Source organism: Somniosus microcephalus, chromosome 5, assembly GCF_052327205.1.
Source record: "Somniosus microcephalus isolate GS21.2 chromosome 5, FLI_Smic_1.0, whole genome shotgun sequence".
NCBI lineage: Eukaryota > Metazoa > Chordata > Chondrichthyes > Squaliformes > Somniosidae > Somniosus > Somniosus microcephalus.
The window spans coordinates 285,025,802-285,046,802 of NC_140991.1; the positions used below are offsets into that span (position 1 = coordinate 285,025,802).

Genomic DNA, 21,001 nt, shown 5'->3' on the forward strand with positions numbered 1-21,001 from the left:
GAAAATAATAAAAGAAAAAGAATATGCGCAAGAAACCGTGGAAAGCAGCGCTAACAAGAGCGGGGAAGAAGGCAAAGCGCGGGAGACGCCATTTTGTTAAATCGGGGAAGAAGGCAAAGCGCGGGAGGCGCCATTTTAGATTTGCAAGATGCCGAAGACTGGCTGTATCACTGCTTTTGATAATACAATAGAGGACTGGACCACGTATGTGGAAAGAGTCGAGGTATATTTCGAGGCAAACGATATAGCGGAGGGGAAAAAGGCATCGATATTGCTAAACTTAATGGGCGCTAGAACGTACGGCCTATTGCGGGACCTGATTACTCCAGCCAAACCGAAGGCGAAGAGTTTTAACGAAATTGTTGCTGTCCTACAGGAACACCTAAACCCTGCACCGCTGTTGATAGCAGAAAGATTTAAATTCCACAGGAGAACTCAGCACAAAGATGAGAGCAATGCTGAGTATCTTACGGAACTACGCAAGCTATCAAAGCACTGCCAGTTCGGAGCAGGACTGGCAGATACCCTACGGGACAAATTTGCCTGTGGACTCCTGAGTGAAGGAACACAGAAGAAGTTACTCTCAGAAAAAGAGCTGACGCTAGATAAGGCTTTCAGCGTGGCAGTATCGTATGAAGCAGCAGCCAGGGGAGCTGCAGAAATTCAACAAAAACCACAGGAATACGGCACCCACGAAATGACACGGGGATTTGCAAAATGTTATCGCTGCGGCAGAACTAACCATGACCAGAAGGACTGCTGGTCCAAGGACAAAACACGCAGGCAATGCGGGAAGATTGGACACATTGCACGAGTTGTAGGTCTGGGAAGAAGACCAGCGACAACAAAAAGGCTACTAAGGAACCGTACAAGAAAGTACAAAAGATGACGGACAGTAGTTCCGAAGACCAGATGAGCGATAGTGAATCCGGAAACAGGAGACTAAGCTGTCTCAAACTTCACAATGTAATCGCAAAAGAGGATCACCGAACCATTTGGGTCACTCTCACGATCGCAGGGTCCCAAGTTAAAATGGAATTGGATACAGGATCAGCGCTAACCGTCATGAATCGACGAGACTACGAGCGGCTATTTTCACATATACCCTGGAGAGAGACATCCATCGTCTTGACGACGTATACGGGGCAAAAAGTATACCCCAGAGGAAAAATAAGGGTGCCTGTCAAATACAATGGCAAGAAAATACAGAAATTGTATCTCTACATACTGCCAAATGGTGGACAACCGTTATTGGGACGGGAATGGATCAGGAAGATAAACTTAGATTGGCATTCCATTCATGCACTGACGGTGGACGGTAAAAAAGATGAAGATGTCACTCCTGGACGATTGTCAACAATCTTAGCTAACGCCAAAGAGGTATTTCAACAAGAACTGGGCACGCTTAAAGGCGTAACCGCCTCGATAAAAATAGAAGAGAATGCAGTTCCCAAGTTTTTCAAAGCGAGACCGGTACCATATGCAATTCGCCCAGCCGTCGAGGCAGAGCTGGAGAAGGCGGGCGTGTTGTCTAAGGTCGACTGGAGCGAGTGGGCGACACCCATCGTTCCTGTCATGAAGAAAACGTTAAGCAATAAGTCCGGAGAGCCAAGGAAGATTCGCATCTGTGGGGATTTCAAGGTGACGGTGAACCCAGTCCTTCACACAGTACAATATCCTCTTCCAAGGATAGAAGACATCTTCGCCTCACTGTCTGGAGGGAAGCGTTTTACAAAAATTGACCTAGCACAAGCATATTTGCAGATGGAGGTTGAAGAGTCCTCTAGGAAGTATCTCACGATAAACACTCACAAAGGTCTTTACCAGTATAATCGATTGGTATTCGGAGTAGCATCGGCTCCGGCGATATGGCAAAGCGTGATGGAACAAGTCCTGCAAGGGATTCTGGGGACTCAGTGTTACTTGGACGACATCCTTGTGACAGGTGAAGATGACAGTGAACACCTTAACAACCTAGAACAGGTGCTCACTAGACTACGGGAACATGGGCTGTGAGCCAACCGCCCCAAGTGCGAATTCTTTAAGAAACAGATATCGTATTGTGGCCACGTGATTGATGAAGAGGGGTTACATAAGTCCCCTGACAAAATTGAAGCGGTTGTTAAGGCCCCAGCGCCTGAAAATGTGTCGCAACTGAGGTCATTCCTCGGGTTGGTGAATTACTATCATAAGTTTTTGCCGAATTTGTCGACCATTCTGCACCCACTGAACGCCCTGCTACGAACAGGGGTAGCATGGAAATGGAACGATGATTGTAAGCGTGCTTTTCAGAAGAGTAAGGACTTAATCACTTCAAGGGAAGTATTGGCTCACTACAACCCAGCACTGCCAATCAGGCTGGCGTGTGATGCGTCTCCCTACGGCATTGGGGCGGTACTGTCACATAAATTCCTTGATGGTTTGGAGAGGCCGATAGCTTTTGCGTCACGCTCGTTAACTTCTGCCGAGTGTAACTACGCCCAGATTGACAGAGAGGCCCTCAGCCTAGTGTGGGGGGTGAAGAAGTTCAATCACTATCTGCACGGTCAAAAATTTACTCTACTAACCGATCATCAACCTCTTGTCTCCATTTTCAACCCTCAGAAGGGCGTACCGATAATGACAGCACAACGGCTGCAAAGATGGTCCCTTTTCCTAGGGGCACACCAATATGACATCGAGTACAAAGGAACTAAACAGCATGGAAATGCTGATGGATTGTCACGTCTACCGTTGCCGACGGTGGAAGAAGACGACCTTGCAGTGGATCCAATGGAGTTATTCCACTCGACCATGTGACGAATGCAAATATAGAAAAGGAAACACGGAATGACCCGACACTATCACGGGTCTATGATTTAACGGTGAAGGGATGGCCAGCACATGGCGAACCACTGCTGCCAGCATTCTCGCCGAGAAGAGAACAGCTGTCAGTGTGCAGAGGGACATTGATGTGTGGATCCAGAGTAGTAATTCCACCTAAGTTGATGGCTAGAGTGCTCAATGAGCTTCATGAGGGTCATCTGGGTGGGGTAAAAATGAAGAACTTAGCCAGAGCAATTGTGTGGTGGCCGGGAATCGATAGAGAAATCGAAGAGATGACCAGGAGCTGTACAGGATGCCAGAAGGTCCAAAACGCCCCACCACAAGCCCCTCTACACCCATGGGAGTGGCCCTCATCTCCATGGCAAAGGGTACACATTGATTTTGCTGGTCCCTTCATGGACTCGATGTTTTTAATTGCGGTGGATGCACAAAGTGACCAGAGGTAATAAAAATGTCCTCAACCACCACGGAAAAAACTATCACAGTTTTACGAACCATATTCGCCAGGAATGGGCTGCCTGAACAGATTTGCTCTGACAATGGACCACAGTTTGTGTCTGAAGAGTTCCGGAGGTTCTTAAAGAACAATGGTGTTAAGCATTACACATCTGCCCCATATCATCCAGCCACTAATGGATTGGCCGAGAGGTTTGTCCAAACATTCAAGAAGGCTATCAAGGCAATGTGTAATGAAGATATACCCCTACAACACAAGGTGGACAACTTCTTGTTTGCCTACCGGAATGCGACACATGCGGTTACCAACCAAACTCCAGCCATGATGTTCTTCAATCGAAGACTACGATGCCGCTTGGATTTGGTTAAGCCAAACGTCCGAAGAGATGTGGAGAACAGGCAGTTTCAGAATATGAATGAAAGGCCGACCAGGAGTTTTAAGATAGGTCAACCAGTTTTGGCCCGGGACTACCGCACTGAGAAATGGCAGCCAGGAACGATTTGTACACGACAAGGACCTCTCATGTATACCGTGGACGTTGGGGAGAGCATTGTACGACGCCATGCTGACCAGATTCTAGAGTCACTGGAAAACGTCAACTCCACACCACGTTCTGATACACCTGGTAATGAAATCGACGTTCCAATTGCAGCTGCCGCAGAATCGGTAATATTGGAAGCAGATGAACCAAACAACGACATTGATTCCGACTCAACATTGCCAGAAGAACCTGACACCCCAAAGAGGCGTTATCCAGACAGAATCAGGAAGCCTCCTCAAAGACTGAACTTATAATTGCTTAAACTTAACCAATGTATCTAGCAACAGTAATTGTGATTGTAATTAGTTAACATTTAGTTGTTAAATGAATGTTATGTACTGTTTATCTAAAAGGGGCGGAATTGTTGTGTATGTACCGTTTAAGAGAATAACTGGTCTCAGACTGCAGTACCGGCAGTGACCACCCCTGTATAAAAGGTGCTAGAGAGCCTCTGCTTGTTTAGTTTCACTATCGACTTCCACCAGTAAAGACTTATTTTGTTCACTCCTGCTGGTCCGTGTCTCAATCATTCACGGACTTAACAAGATCTACAGACTGAGGTTCATTACTCTGAAGCCTCAGAAGGTTAACATTGTCCTCCCAGAGGAAGGGACAGCAACCAGTTCATCTGTGCCAGCTCATAAGGATGAGGTTGTGTAAGTTCTGAAAACCTTGCTAATTACAAGCATATAGACTTTATCTATTCAATAGACTGGCTATCTAATGCTTTTCACTTGTCAGCTATCTATGGCGTCTAACCTAAATTAATCTTGCCAATTTATATCAATCCCAGCCACTGATCTCAACTGTAAATTTACAAGCAAATAGCTGATGCTGAACTACTATGTCATAACTGAACTTTGTAACCCCTCGTTTATTTCATCAATTAACCCTATCGACTAATTATGTGCATACTCAATGTTTAAGTGTCGCTAACTAAAATCCAATTCTAAGGTTAATAAATAATCGTAAGTTCATGACTTTGTTGCTTGACTTTTTTGATGATTTGCATTGTCAGCCTTGGCTCAGTTGGTAGCACTCTCGCCTCTGTCAGTAATCTCGACAAACAGTAGTATAAAGCAACCAGACTGCATTAGGCCTTCAGTCAGATCAAATATAGAGTGAATTCTGCAGCTTTGAGCTGCGAATTGTACATTTGAAAGTCATGCTATTTAGTTACAACTGCAGCTTTGTTCAGTGTATAAAATCAAGTCCTGCCTCTGCGCAGCAGTTGCTGCTCATTGTTGCTTTCTCTTTCTCGAGTGAAGACCTAATTCAATTAATGCTGTCTTGCAGGCTCCTCGAATGGGCACTTTTATCGGGGTCTACCTGCCGTGTCTACAGAACATTCTGGGAGTTATCTTGTTCCTGCGCTTGACATGGATTGTGGGAGGTGCAGGAATCTTTGGGTCCTTCTGGATTGTCTTCATGTGCTGTGCTTGTGTAAGTTGGAAGCTGATGGGACTCATCCACTGAAACTTACCTCGGAAATTGTAAGCTTATGGGAATTAGAGTTAAAAGGAATAGTTCGGGAGAGCAAGTCCTGTACTTCGAATATGAAGTTCTCTGTCCAGAAAGTGCTAAAAATAAAAAGTTGCAGAGAATGTTTGTCGCTGAGGATTTTCCAGCCAAACGCCACACAGTAGAAGACCTGCTATATAAAAAGAAGTTCCCAACAAATGTACGTGGGACCATCTGTCCCATTGCATTTGAACTGAACAAGGATTTGAATACTTGCTACTGAATGCTGATCTTGGTGTTCAGATGAGAGTCAAAAATTTACTACTGATCAGGGCTCAAATTCAATTTAATCGGTGCTAAGGAAATAAAAAATGGGTTTTGGTATTTGAAATCTAGTGTTAACTTTATTAGTCTGAGGCTATGATGGTATGAATTGTTTAGTATTGCAATGGGTTTAGTATCGCTATGGTATGAATTGTAAGGGGTTTAGTACTGTTATGGTATGAATCATAAGGGTACAGTATCGCTATGGTATGATTTTGGGGGGTGGATTAGAGTGTCGCTGAAGTGTGAATTTTGTGATTCTTGTCCTGGATCCAACCAATTGGTTTTCCAATACTTGGTTATTATTGGGTTCTCTGCAAATATAAATAAAACTGTTACATGTTAGACTGAATAACAGGCAGATTGTTACTTCAAGGCAGTCCCATACCATAAATGCAGATAACACCAGCTGCTTTGCTGGCATGTGCTGCTGCCTTGTTCACAGTCCAATCTCCACGTAACACTCTATGTTGAAAAACCCCTGTAGCTGTTTGAGTAAATAGTGTCATTAATCAATTGAAGAGCAATAATTCAACAGTTCTGTTGACTTCAATGCCATTTTAATATGCACAGAAACTGAAATTAGCCCTCCCCCCCCCCCCCCCCCCCCCTCTCGTTTCCTGTAGGTAATGATCCAACAAAGCAATCAGTGTTCACATTGAATTAGGTCCAGTCTTTAAAAAAATAACTTCACTGAATAGAAAGAGATCATTAGATTCAGTAGTGTCACCTTTTTGGCTTGCAGTATTGAAAGATTCAGGATTGGCAAATCAAGGCAAGGGCAGCAGGTGCATGAGAACACCATCACTGTCAAGTTCCCTTCCAAGTCACACCATCCTGACTTGGACACATATCAGCTGGTTCAATGTCCTGGGAATCCCTACATGACAGCACTGGGGGAGTACCTTCACCACACGGACTGCAGCGGTTCAAGAAGAAAGGTCACCATCACCATCTCGAGGGCAACTAGAACATGGACTATAAATGTTGGCCTTGCCAGCAATGCCCACATGCTGAGAATGAATATTAAAAAATAGTGCAAAATATATTAATCAATATTGCTGTGTAAACAAACCATTACTGGCAATCTCCTTTACTTGAGGATTGCTATGTGTCTTTCTGTACTGAGGCCAAACTAATTTTCACTGGGCTTTTCTCCACAGACCTTGCTGACTGCAATATCGATGAGTGCCATAGCAACCAATGGTGTGGTGCCAGGTAATTGAACCCTCCTTATAAATTGCTACCTTGCGGGAAAGGCTTTTTATATAATGTAAATTAGTAGATCTCTTGTTTTGTTTTTGGAAATAAGTTGTCCTTAACTGGTGTTAGCTTTTGGGCCCCACGTATAAATGGACATCAAGATTGTCCAGGCCCCTAGGTGGCCAGACCCAGCCCTGCAACTTAGTTGAAGTCTCAGTGACGGTTTGGTTTTCTAAGCAGTTACAATTTCTTCGACTTATTCAAACTTTCAGTTGTGACTTTTAAATGTTGAGCTATTGAAAAGCAATGGTACTGGGTGGGGAGAACCCTAAGGAGATGGAGATTATTAACTCTCTATTCATGAACACCATGATCTTTTGTGCGAGAAAAACGTATACTGTTGTACTATTCGCAACCTTGGTGTCATGATTGACCCTGAAATGAGCTTCCGACCACACATCCACGCCATCACTAAGACCGCCTATTTTCACCTCTGGAATATTGCCCAACTCCACCCCTGTCTGAGCTCATCTGCTGCTGAAAACCTCATCCATGCTGTTGTTACCTCTCGACTTGACTATTCCAACGCACTCCTGGTTAGCCTCCCACATTCTACCCTCCGTAAACTTGAGGTCATCCAAAACTCTGCCCATGTCCTAACTCGCACCAAGTCCAGTTCACCCATCACCCCTGTGCTCGCTGACCTACATTGGCTCCCGGTTAAGCAACGCCTCGATGATTTAAAAAAAAAAAAATTCTCATCCTTGTTTTCAAATCCTTCTATGGCCTCGCCCCTCCCTCTCTCTCTAATCTCCTTCAACCCCACAACCCTCTGAGACATCTGCACTCCTCTAATTCTGGTCTTTTGATCATCCTAGATTTTTAATTGCTTCACCATTGGTGCCGTGCCTTCAGTTGCCAAGGCCCTAAGCTCTGGAACTCCCTTCCTGAGCCTCTCCGCCTCTCTTTCTCGATCCTCCTTTTAAGGCACTCCTTAAAACCTACCTCTTTGACCAAGCTTAGTCATCTGTCCCAATATCTCCTTAAGTGGCTCGGTGTCAAATTTTGTTTGATAACGCTCCTGTGAAGCGCCTTGGGATGTTTTACTACATTAAAGGTGCTATATGAATGCAAGTTGTTGTTGTTACTATCCAGGGGAGTTCTCCCTGTTGTCCTGGCCAACATTTATCCCTCAATCAACATTACTAAAAGCAGATTATCTGGTCACTATTTAATTGTTGTTTGTGGGGCCTTACTGTCCACACATTGGCTGCCGCGTTTCTTACATTACAACAGTGACAACACTTCAGAAATGCTTCATTGGCTGTGAAGTGCTTTTGGACATGCCGAGGTTCTTGCTTCAATACTGTACTGAGTGCCTATTAAATACAGGCACATTTAACTTCATCTGTCATTGCAAGTTCCATCTACAACAGTTCTTTCCTGCACTTCAACCTCTTGTAAATCCTCTGGCTTAATTTCTAACTGTTTCCACCACTTCATTGCTGCAGGCTTCTGGTACTTTCATAATAATTATTGCAAAACTGATCCCCTCCCACCCCTTCAATTCTACTAAACCTCTGAAGTGTTCATTACATAAGTGAGGGGCGAGTTAGCTAAGGTAGATTGGGAAATTAGATTAAAAGGTATGACGGTAGATAAGCAGTGGCAAACATTTAAAGAAATATTCCAAAATTCTCAACGAATATACATTCCATTGAGAAATAAAAACTCCATGGGGAAAGTGATCCATCCGTGGCGAACTAAAGAATTTAAGGATAGTATTAGATTAAAAGAAGAGGCTTATAATGTTGCATAGAATAATAGTAAGCCTGAAGATTGGGAGAGCTTTAGAAAGCAGCAAAGAATGACCAAATATATAAAAAGGAAGAGTAGCAAAAGTAAGTGTTGGTCCCTTAGAGGCTGAGACAGGAGAAATTATAATGGGGAATAGGAAATGGCAAAGACTTTGAACAAATATGTTGTATCTGCCTTGACAGTAGAAGACACAAAAAGCACACTGGAAATAGTGGGGAAGCAAGGGATTAATAAGAGTGAGGAACTTAAAGTAATTAATATCAGTAGAGAAAAAGTACTTGAGAAACTAATAGGACTAAAAGCCGACAAATCCCCTGGATCTGATGGCCTATGTCCCAGGGTTCTAAAAGGATGTGGATGCATTGGTTGTGATCTTCCAAAATTCCCTAGATTCTAGAATGGTCCCAGCGGATTGGAAGGTAGCAAATTCAAGAAAGGAGGGAGAGAGAAAATGAGCAACTGCAGGCCAGTTAACCTGTCGGGAAAATGCTAGAATCCATTATTCAGGAAGTGGTAACAGGGCATTTAGAAAATCATAACATGATTAGGCAAGGTCAACATGGCTTTAGGAAAGGGAAATCATGTTCAACAAATTTATTAGTTTTTTGAGGATGTAATTAGCAGGGTAGATAATGGGAACCAGTGGATGTAGTATAAGGCATTCGATAAAGCGCCACATAAATGGTTGCTACGCAAGATAAGGGCTCATGGGGTTGGGGGTAATATATTAGTATGAATAGAGGATTGGTTAACAGACAGAAAACCGGTTGGCAGGCTGTAACTAGTGGGGTGCCGCAAGGATCAGTGCTTGGGCCTCAGCTATTTACAATCTATATTAATGACCTAGATGAAGGGACCGAGTGCAATGTATCCAAGTTTGCTGACGATACAAAGCTAGGTGGAAAAGTAAGCTGTGAGGGGAGGACACACAGGGCTGGATTTTGTCAAGGGGGAGCTTTTGGAGGCGGGACTCTCACTTGTCAGGTTTTAGTCCCGCCTCCATCGACTTGTGGCCAACCCACGCTATTTTCCCTTGATTGACCTTGTTAAGCCCGCCCAGTGGGTTTGGCAGGCCCATTAAGGGAAAGCCAGTTACAGGTGACGTCAGCGAGTGACGTTTCATCTGTCGAGCTTTTGACAGATGAAATGTCATCGTTTGACAGCTCTGTGAAGCTGTCAAACACTGACACTCTGTCTTCTAAGTTGAGTCTTTACTCAAGACTCAACTAGAAGGCCTTCCTGACCAGAAAGCAGAAGGCTGCAGCTTTTGACAGTTCAGTGGCCATTCTGCTTTCTGTGCCGGTGAACTGAGGGACTCCAGAGACCTGAAGGGAGGAAGCCTGCAGGAAGAAGTAAAGGTAAGTAAAACTTACTAAAACACTTTACACACACCTCACACACACACCTCACACACTTACCTCTACACGCATGCACCCATCACTCACCTGCACACCGGACATCTCGGCCCCTCCGACCCCCGCAGACCAACAGCCCGTCTCGCTGACCCTGGCGAGGTTCAGAGCTACTGGGAAGCCCACACTTCAGAGCTCAAAGTGGGAATTAGCCAAAAAAATTAGCACTAATTGACACTAATCCCCTTCCCGCCTCGAGGAGATGGGACCTGGCGCGGGTCGGGTACCCGCCTCCTGGGAAGATGGCATGGAGGTGGGATGGGTACCCGCCCCCCAGATTCTGCCATGTTCCCGGCAGTCCCGCCTCCCCAGGGCTCGCAAAATCGCCCCCAAAGAGCCTGCAAAGGGATATAGACAGGTGAAGTGAGTGGGCAATAAGGTGGCAGATGGAGCATAATGTGGGGAAATGTGAGGTTATTCACTTTGGTAGGAAGAATAGAAAAACAGACTTTTTCAAATGGTGAGGAAACTATTAAATGTTGTTCAGAGAGATTTAGGTGTCCTCGTGCAGGAAACACAGAAAGCTAGCATGCAGGTACAGCAAGCAATTAGGAGGGCAAATGACACGTTGGCCTGTATTGCAAGGGTGTTGGAGTATAAGAGTAAGGAAGTCTTACTACAATTGTACAGGGCTTTGGTGAGACCACACCTGGAGTACTGTGCATAGTTTTGATCTCCTTATCTGAGGAAGGACATACTTGTCTTAAAGGCAGTGCAACAAAGGTTCACTAGATTGATCCCTGGGATAAGAGGGTTGACCTATGAGGGGAGATTGTGTAGAATGGGCCTATACTCTCTGGGGTTTAGCTGAATGAGAGGTGATCTCATTGAAACATAAGGTTCTGAGGGGGATTGACAGGGTAGATGCTGAGAGGTTGTTTCCCCTGGCTGGAGAGTCTAGAACTAGGGGGCATAGTCGCAGGATAAGGGGTAGGCCATTTAAGATTGCGATGAGGAGGAATTTCTTCACTGATGTTTGTCAATCTTTGAAATTCTCTACCTCAAAGGGCTGTGGATGCTGACTCATTCAAAGGCAGAGATGGATTTTTTTTGCACTCTAGGGGAATCAAGGGTTATGGGGATCAGGCGGGAAAGTGGATTTGAGGTCGAAGATCAGTTATGATCTTGTTGGATGGCAGAGCAGACTCGAAGGGCCATATGGCCTACTCCTGCTCCTAATTCTTATGTTCTTACGGAGCTAATATTTTCTGAAGTAAAGAGGTAATGACATTGACAGTTTTCTATTGCAAGCTCATAGAATCATACAGCACAGGAGGAGAACATCCGGGCCATTGTGCTAGTGCCGGCTCTTTGGAAGAGCTATCCAATTAGTCCCACTCCCCTGATCTTTCCCCACGGCCCAGCAAATTTCTCCTTTCCATGTATATATCCAATTCCCTTTTTGTTTTTCTGTTTGCCCAGAAATTGCTGTGGTATCTGGGAGACCTGCCCCATTTTTTGGCCAAGAGATTTGTCATAAGACCTGTTCTGAGGAGCTTGATTTAGATGTTACGCATCACTAAGGGAGTGCTGCACTTGTTGCAGGTGCCGGTCATCTTTTGGATGAGATGTTAAACTGAGGCCCCATCTGTCCCCTCAGGTGAACGTAAAAGATCCCATGGCAATATTTCGAAGTAGAGATAGGGAGTTCTCCCCAGTGTCCTGGCCAATACTTAGCCCTCAACCAACGCCACAAAAAACAGATTATCACATTGCTGTTTGTGGGACCTTGTTTTGTGCAAATTTGCTGCCGCATTTCCTACATTACAACAATGACTCCACTTCAAAAGCAATTCATTTGGTTATAAAGCGCTATATAAATGGAAGTTAATTAGTTCATTCTTTGGTATCCTTATTGCCACCAGAACTCGGATCAGCTAATGGCACAGGTGGGTGAACTGAACCTGGGCGTAACCACCAAATTAGCTTTCAGGGAACCTCAACTCAGGCGCTTAATTCGGATTTAAAATAAAGGCTAGGCAGTAATTTTGGTGATATCAGTGGATGAACAAGTAACTCCTTCCTCTGTTATTTTAATAGAGAAAGAAAGACTTGCATTTGTATTGCACCTTTCATGACCTCGGGACGTCCCAAAGTATTTAACAGCAAATGAAGTACTTTTTGAAGTGTAGTCACTGTTGTAATGTGGGAAACGTGGCACCCAATTCACGCACAACAAGCTCCCACAAACAGCAGTTTAAAAAAAAAAAAAAAATTACCAGTTAATCTGTTTGTGATGTAGGTTTGAGGGATAAATATTGGCCAGGACACCAGGGAGAACTTCCCTTCTCTTAATATAAATAGTGCCATGCGATCTTTTGGCTCCACCTGAGGGGGCAGATGGCCTCAGTTTAACGTCTCATCTGAAAGACAGCACCTCCAACGGTGCAGCACTCCCTCAGTACTGCACTGGGATTGTCCGCATGTATTTTGTGCTCAAGTCCCTGGAGTAGGACTTAAACTATTGAACTTCTGACGGAGGAGAGGTTCCTACCATGGACCCATGGCTGTTAGGGTGAGGGATGCTATGCAGATATGGCTGGGAATTTTCTCAGAGCTGCTCCCGTAACAGCCTGATGTGCAGCGGGACCTCTGCTTACAAGCCTAAATGGCGGGTCTCTGCTGCCTTCGCGGCAAAGCTATGCAGTAGAGCAGAAGCAGTTCTGAGGAAATTCTCGTCCAAAGCCCATTCGTAATAGTCCATGGTAAGTTCTAGCCTATGCCTGTCTATTCTGGTTTTTGCTGATGCTAAAATGTTCTGTTTTTCTGACTCATTTTATCTCTGATTGAACCTGTTCTCCTTTTCACCTTTCACCAGTTCTCACACGTTTATGTTCCTTTTTTCACAGCTGGAGGTTCCTACTACATGATCTCGAGGTCCCTGGGTCCAGAGTTTGGAGGGGCTGTGGGCCTCTGTTTTTATCTGGGAACCACGTTTGCTGGGGCCATGTACATCCTGGGAACTATTGAAATTCTAATAGTGAGTTGCTGCACTTTCAGAACCAGAGCAGAGTCAAGCTCAGAAGATTTCAGTGAAATCTTAATTCTTTCAAAGCCTTACATATATAAAAAGATATATTATAGCACCATCATTACATAGGAAGAGGAATGGGCTATTCAGCCCCTCGCACTTGTTCCACCATTCGAATAGTTCATAGCTGATCTGTACCTTAACTATGCTCAAGTGTCTGGAGTAGGTCTTGAACCCTCAGCCTTTTGACTCAGAGGCGAGAGTGCCACAGCTGACATCTAGTGTACTTGATTCTTCCAGCTCCTGAAGGCACCGACTCGTGTTGGGACACAGTTCCATGGGCACTGCCAGTCCTCTGGTACCTGACCCACGCAGCTCTTCTGTGTGAGCTGAGACGGGGGTCCCTGGAAAAGCAATGAGGGGCAGGCTCCCGAACCAATTTTCCCCTTCTAGAGCTTGTTAGTTAGCTAGAACCTCCTGTCCTTAGTGTTGGTTTACTATCGAAGGTTTTCTACAGGTTCAAATCATTTAAATGCTGATTCCTAGACCTTAAAGCTCAAATATTTCCAAGCATTATCTTTGAACTCCAGTGTATTCTGTCCCAATTAACAGAGGCGTGAAATTACCATTTTTAATGAAAGATCTGTTCCTCTGTAATTAATGACCTACTAATGAAATTGCATTCTCAGTAATTACACATCTCAAAGTCACGCATTCATTTGTTTTCATTAGGAGGTTGTTCATTATCGAGAAACGCCAAAATTCTTCCATTTTTCACCTCACTCGTTTTCTAAAAAAAGCTTGCCTGCTTGTTATTCCACTGTTCCCCTGGCTGGCCTCCTACCTTGCCCTTGCACCCTCCGTTAACTTGAGCACATTCGAAACTCTGCTGCGCATATCCTAACTCTAATCAATTCCCGTTCACCCATCACCCCTGTGCTCGCTATCCTACGTGGGCAACACCTAAATTTTAAAATTTGCATCGTTGTTTTCAAATCCCTCCCTGGCCTCACCCTCCCTATCTCTGTAACCTCCTCCAGCCCTACAACCCTCTGAGATCTATGCACTCCTCTAAGTCTGGCCTCTTGCGCATCCCTGAATTTCATCGTTCCACTGTTGGTGGTCTTCCATTCAGCTGCCTAGGGCCTAAGCTCTGGAATTTCCTCCCTAAAGCTCACCACCTCTCTACCTCTCTCTCTCCTCCTTTTAAGACGCTTGTTAAAACCCATCTGTTTGACCCACCTGTTCGAATATCTCCTTACGCGGCTCGGTGTTGAATTTTGTTTGATAACGTTCCTGTGAAGTGCCTTGGGATGTTTCACTGTTAAAGGCGCTATATAAAAGCGAGTTGTTGCATATTGTATGACACAGAATGTTTTTCTTAATCTAACTCAGTATTCACAACAAAACATAATTTCACCAAACCCCACAAGGCACTAAATAATACATTATAGCCCAAGAAATGAGAGACGGGAGAATCGAGTGCGCTGATTTACTGTGCTCCTGATTTTTCAGACATTCTCACATCTGCGCTCCCAGCGAGTGGGAGACTCGAGACCAGGAGTGGGGCAGTTTTGGAGATTTAGTATAGAATCACACAACATAGAAGCAGGCCATTCAGCCCATCATTCCTGTACCAGCTCTTTGAAAGAGCTATCTAATTAGTCCCACTCCCCCTGTTCTTTCCCTACAGCCCTGCAAATTTTTCCTTTTCAAGTATTCTCATTCCCAGTATATTGGATGAATAATTCCAATTGTTTCATCTTGTTGCTTAATATTGTCCTGCTGGAGTGGTTGTGCACATTATTATATCTGGCAAAGGCAGGATTAGGCTGGGCTATGATACCTTCCACAGCTGAATAGCCTGGTGACACTTGCTTTCAAGACTAGTATTTGAAGAAAAAGGTGGTTAGTGCCTGTGGAACTGTACCTCAGCATGAGTAGGAGAGACAGATATAGAAATTGTAGGGAAGCTGTAAAATAAAAACCAGTTGATGCTATTCTGTGCCGGTTATCAAAATGTTGTAAGTTATAGAATGGTGAATCAGTGGAGTTCTCTGGGTTTAACTGCACAACTTTTCCTCCAGACCTACATTGTACCAAGTGCAGCTATATTCAAAGCAGAGGATCCCAACCAAGAAACCCAGGCCATGCTGAATAACATGAGAGTTTACGGCACATGTGCCATCACTCTGATGGCCACGGTGGTATTTGTCGGAGTCAAGTACGTCAACAAACTGGCTCTGGTTTTCCTGGCCTGTGTCGTCCTTTCCATCCTCTCCATCTACGCAGGGGTCATCAAAACCGCCTTCAATCCACCGGACTTTCCGTAAGTACAACCACCCATCAGCCACCTTGAAGAAGCTGCTTTGAGGATTCTTCAAGAGTCTTGTCATTTTTGGAATGAAAATAAATTGTAACATTTTTGGTGTTCGAGGTAATACAGATTGGGAATAAAAGGTCATATCTATTTACTCTTGCATCGGAACAGGAGTAAGGCATTCAGCCCCTCGAGCTTGTTCAGCCACTTAGATCAAGGCTGATCTGTATCTTAACTCCATATACCAACCTTGGTTTCATATCCCTTCATACTCCATTTACCCGCCTTGGTCTGTATCCCTTGATCTCCTTGCCTAACAAAAATCTAGCAATCTCGGTTTTGAAATTTCCAATTGACCGAGTCTCTCAAGCTTTTTGGGGGAGAGAGTTCCAGATTTCCACCACCCTTTGTGTGAAGAAGTGCTTCGTGACATCACCCCTGAACGGCCTAGCTCTAATTTTAAGGTTCTGCCCCCGTGTTCTCAACGTGCACTCCAGAGGAAATAGTTCTCTATCTCCCCTATTAACTCCTTCAATCCTCTTAAACCCCTCAATTAGATCACCCCTTAATCTTCTATACTCAAAGGAATACAATCTTCTATACTCAAAGGAATACAAGCCTAGTCTATGCAATCTGTCCTCATAATTTACCCCTTTTAGCCCCTTCAATTTTCTCTCCCCCCCCCCCCCCCTCACCCACTCCTCGGAGGTGCGTTTTCACAGGTACTGACAGCTCTTACCCAATACCTTGCCCAATTTGAGGACTCCCAGTGCCCATAGAACCATTCCTCAGCATCTTCGCGAGAGGGGGCCACAAAATGGGGAGGGTTGGGGTAATGGACACTATCGATATCAACTTAGTCATGTCTGCCCCTTAAAATGTCCTCAGTCGTGATGGGCCTACCCACTATCCTCCATCTGTTTGTGCTCAAGTCCTTGATATAAGGCAGCGAGGGTGAGTAAAGTGAGAGTAAAGAAAACCCTTGTTTTTCTAACTGTGAACTTTGTTGTACCTCATCAAGTGGGATGGCTACTTCAAAGACTGGGGCACTAAGTCCTGGGTCTGTATCCAAGGTTACTTGATTTTTAATCTTTTTATACTTTAATCCTTTGGCTTCAGTTTTTCTTTTTAACACATCATTAGCTGATTTCTTGAAGTGACCATATGTTCCTAACACTGAAGCATTGATTTTTTGATCGCCAATATTTTAATGCCAGCATTAATCTATTGAAGATAAACTTGGGTTCCTGAATTTTAGTAACACTGACCGGAAAATCCAGGCTTAAGGCCTAGATTTTCCTCTTGTGGCTAGGTTGCTGCAACTGTGGCTAGAGGGTTGCACCATTGACCCCAGCGAATTTCCCTGGGGCAGTTTTATTTTTTCCCATCTTTGCCTCCTCAGTTATGATAAATGCCTGGAATATTCTGCTAGTAAGATGGCAGAACCCTAGACATTTGGCGTGTTTAAAATCCTTTGGGATATAGGCTGGGTGAGTTGGGGTGCAAAAGGGATAGGCTTCAATGGGTTGAATAACCTTTTTATCTTGACGTATTGGGGTAATTTTGTCTTTGGCTGATCAGCGATTCAGCTGTCCGTTATACATCTCTCCTGTTCCATTGACTTCAATGGAAATGAAAATCGAGTAAGATGTATAACAAGTGGCTGAATCACTATCGCCCCAAGTCACAATTACCCCCAATTGCGTTCTTCCACCATTAATAGGATTGTTACATTGTGGATGTAGAAATAGAAAAACGTTTCCACAGTTCTGATCTCCCACAGTTGTGACCAGGTGACTCCTTGTTCACCCATGTTCTTGTCTTTGTTATATTTTCTCACTGCCATTTCATATGTTACTATTTTCCCTCCTCCACAGCCTCTGTATGCTTGGAAACCGGACCTTAGCCGTGAAAGCCTTTGACGTGTGCGCCAAGGTTATAACCGAAGGCAACCAGACAGTGACAACTCGGCTCTGGCAGCTCTTCTGCGATGGCCCCTCTCTCAACGCCACTTGCAACGAATACTTTACACTCAACAACGTCACAACACTTCAAGGGATCCCCGGGATTGCCAGCAATGTAATAACTAGTGAGTATTTATCAGAAAGAGTAGATATTCTAACAGTCGCATGAGGAAGAGGATTTAATAGACAAGTTAACCTGTGTCAGGAGTCGAAATCCACTTGAAAGTTTGCTTTCCCCATCTCTTAAAGAAACAATGAGACTTCCTCCCTACATACCGATAATGCCAGTTTCCATCATTTTTTTTTTTTTTTTAAGTGCGAAGATTAAACTCAGTCTCTTTAGTACAATTGCCAAAATAAAAGCAAAGTACTGCGGACGCTGGAAGTAAGAAAGAAAAACAGAAAATGTTGGAAAACAGTCTGCAGATCAGGCAGCATCTGTGGAGGGAACATCAGAGTTAACATTTCAGGTTGATGACCTTTCATCGGAACTCATTATTTTAACACTGACAATAAAATAAATTTATAATAAGTGGCCATCCGCTGTGTTTGAATAGTCCCAGTTGGACTATTAACCCTTGTAAATAGCTGTTCCCTATTTTTCTGGCGATGCCATGTATTATTTTGAATAGATTCAGGATGAATCAATCATCATAGAATGATACAACACGGAAGGAAGCCATTCGGCCCATCGTGCCTGTGCTAGCTCTTTGAGAGAGCTATCCAATCAGTCCCACTCCCCTGCTCTTTCCCCATAGCCAATGCTGGTGATTTTTAATGTATCTCTGATGAATTTTTAAAAAATCCTGTAACTAACATTTAAAACTTGTCTCGGTTCATTAATGACTAAATCTTTGACCATAGTGTATTTTTCTCTGATCCATTTAGTACTAAAAGAATATAGAACCAAGTTTTAAACTGCGCTGACATAAATCAAATATTCCCTTTGCTCTCTGTTTATTGGTCTTATACATAAATACAGAGAATGTAAAGTGTTTCTGAAATTTCTTGAACGAGCTGAAGTGCCAGGAACTATGGTGAAGACCTTCAAGGTTGACAAGAGTGAAAGAGCAGGCAATGTAGATCATGCAGGTCATGATTAGATGACACCAAGTTTGGATTTTAAAATCCTGGAGATTTCAGAAGGAAGGAAAGGCTGAGGGAAGTAAGATATTCTCCAGTTTGAGATCCAGGGGAGGAAGAAAGGAATTGGAGCTATTCAGTGAGTCTCAACTTCAACACAGTGAGGGGCTTCACTCTCTTAGAGGCGGACTGATGGTTGCAAATTTGCAAAGAGAAGGAATAGAGGACTGACGAGAAGCATTTGAAGAGATTGCAATGAACTCTTACGTTTGGAGACACAAATCTTGAGGACCATGGCAGCTAATCCACAAATGCATTTACATTGGAACAGTAATTAAATGGGAGTTTTTGGTCCCTAAACTTTAAATCCCACTCCGTGATCTGCCAGGACCTGCGTGTAATAGTGGGGAAAGACACTTGCATTCAGTGGGGAATGAAATGTGCTGATCTAAGTTTGCCTTTGAGCCAAGCATCTCAGAATTGCGCTTGCCTGGAATAAAGCCGCAGTAACTATGAAGCTTTTGTTTATACCACTGTTTCCCAGTTTTGGAGGATTCTACTTGTGCTTCTGAAAACAGTAACCTACGTAAAGAGATTCACTGCTCGGAATAGGCAGACTGAACTCCTGGGGGAAAACCTACACTGTGCCGGTAATGTTGGAGTGCAGCCTTTTTCCTTTGCATTGATTCTGGTTTTTATTGTTGTGTAAATCCAGAGCTAGGGCCGGGGCTAGCTTCAGAATAAAGTGGATTAGGACTCCTTGGAGGGGAGAGTCCCTTTGCTCCTGTCAGACTGGGGCCTTAATTCCGGGTTGACTCTACACAACTTTAGCATTGATTCCAGCCCAGCACTACCACTGTGCTGTAAATGCACCCTGGTGAAAGCATATAGTACAGCTGAAGTAAGAATGAGGAACAAATGCTATTTACAGTTCTATAGGTATATACAGTGCAGGGCAAATACATAGATGATACTATTCAAAGTACAATGCAGTGAGTCAAAAAGGACACTTGAAGACAAAATGCTGGACGCACTCAGCAGGTCAGGCAGCATCTGTGGAGAGAGAAACAAAGTTAATGTTTCAGTTCTAATGAATGGTCATCAACTTGAAATGTTAACTTTGATTCTCTCACCACAGATGCTGCCTGACTGCTGAGTGTTTTCCAGCATTTTCTGTTATTATTTAAGATTTCCAGCATCTGCACTATTTTACTTTTGAAGAGTTTGTTTTCAGCCTACATGGTAGTTGATGAAATTTTGGACACGAGTAGTAATGATTTTTGTTTTGCTGTTTCCTCTCTTTGTTGGACCTCTCCATACCATTGACAACTGAGTGGATAGGCAGGAAACTGGCCTGCTTCCCCTGCTTTCACCAATGCAAGTTTAAAGTCAGATACCATGAGGCCTGCCTGAAGATGAATTTATTTTCTCCTTCCGAGCACACTTCCAAAAGCAGCAGGGAAAGATCTAGAACTCTTTCTGATAAAGAAGGGTCAATGTCCTAGTTTCTGGTGCTGAGGAGTTGGCTGTGTTATATAGTCTTGGCGATCTCCTGGCTTGCATTAGGCTTGGAGAATGAGCGCCACCCCTGGAGAAATCCAGAATAACCAGGACTCTTGTAATTCTGGAGCAACAACATCAAATTGCGTTTATATAGCGCCTTTAATGTAGTAAAACGTCCCAAGTCGCTTCACAGGTGTGTTAACAAACAAAATTTGACAACGAGCCACATAAGGAGATATTAGGACATCAAAAAAGTAGGTTATAAGGCGTGTCTTAAAGGAGGTGGAGAGGTCATGGGAACTCCAGAACTTTGGGTTTACACAGCTGAAGGCACGGCCGTCAATGATGGAGCAATGAAAATCGAGGATGCGCAAGAGGCCAGAATTGGAGGAGCATAGAGATCTCTGAGGGTAATAGGACTAGAGGAGGTTACACAGGAAGTATGAAATACAGCATCACGGTTACAGCGCTGCCCATTGATTTCAGTAGATCAAGTGTACCAAAAGTAATAAGCTCAAGGGGGGTCATTTAAACCTAACCCACTCGGCGGGAAACTGACTGGATCGGATCGTCCTCCTGTTTTACACCTTGCCCGATTTTTATTTTCCATTGGAGTCATTTGAAAGTAGTATCAGGCGGGGTGTAAAATGGGCAATCCTGTTCTGCAAGTTAGGTTAAAATTGCCCCTCAGAATTTTAATATATCATGTAGGTTAGAGAGCGAGAAAGCATTTATAAAAAATAAAAAAAACTATAGCAACTGCCTTGGAAGAATGAGAAGTCTCTATGTACAAATATTTTTCACTTATTTGAATCGATTGTTTCTTAAGCAAAACACGCTTTGATTCTTTTTTCTTATTTTCCTGCCAGAAAACATCTGGAGTTGTTACGGATCCCAGGGGGAAATGTTGGAAAAACAAGGACTGCCATCTGTACCTGCGTCAGAAGATGCAACAAATACAGGACTCCCCTACGTGTTGAGTGACACAGCGACCTACTTCACTATGCTGCTTGGCATCTATTTCCCCTCTGTGACAGGTGAGGTTTGTGGCTGTGAAGGGGCAGTGGTGTACAGTTACTGTGCAGTCCCATGCGTAATGTGCTGTCTCATGAGGTGAT

General features: G+C 44.0%; 1 protein-coding gene across 10 annotated transcripts in view; it reads left to right on the forward strand.

The window, feature by feature from the left end:
• The window catches only part of LOC147117789 (solute carrier family 12 member 7-like), a 257,428-nt gene that overhangs the window by 177,349 nt on the left and 59,078 nt on the right, over positions 1-21,001 (forward strand). For all 10 annotated transcript variants that reach the window (XM_085989073.1, XM_085989066.1, XM_085989072.1 and 7 more), the window contains 6 exons: positions 5,121-5,267; positions 6,773-6,827; positions 12,892-13,022; positions 15,101-15,342; positions 17,211-17,422; positions 20,753-20,920. In XM_085989073.1, the coding sequence (XP_085845199.1) occupies positions 5,121-5,267; positions 6,773-6,827; positions 12,892-13,022; positions 15,101-15,342; positions 17,211-17,422; positions 20,753-20,920 (955 nt within the window). The remainder of the gene's footprint in view (positions 1-5,120; positions 5,268-6,772; positions 6,828-12,891; positions 13,023-15,100; positions 15,343-17,210; positions 17,423-20,752; positions 20,921-21,001) is intronic.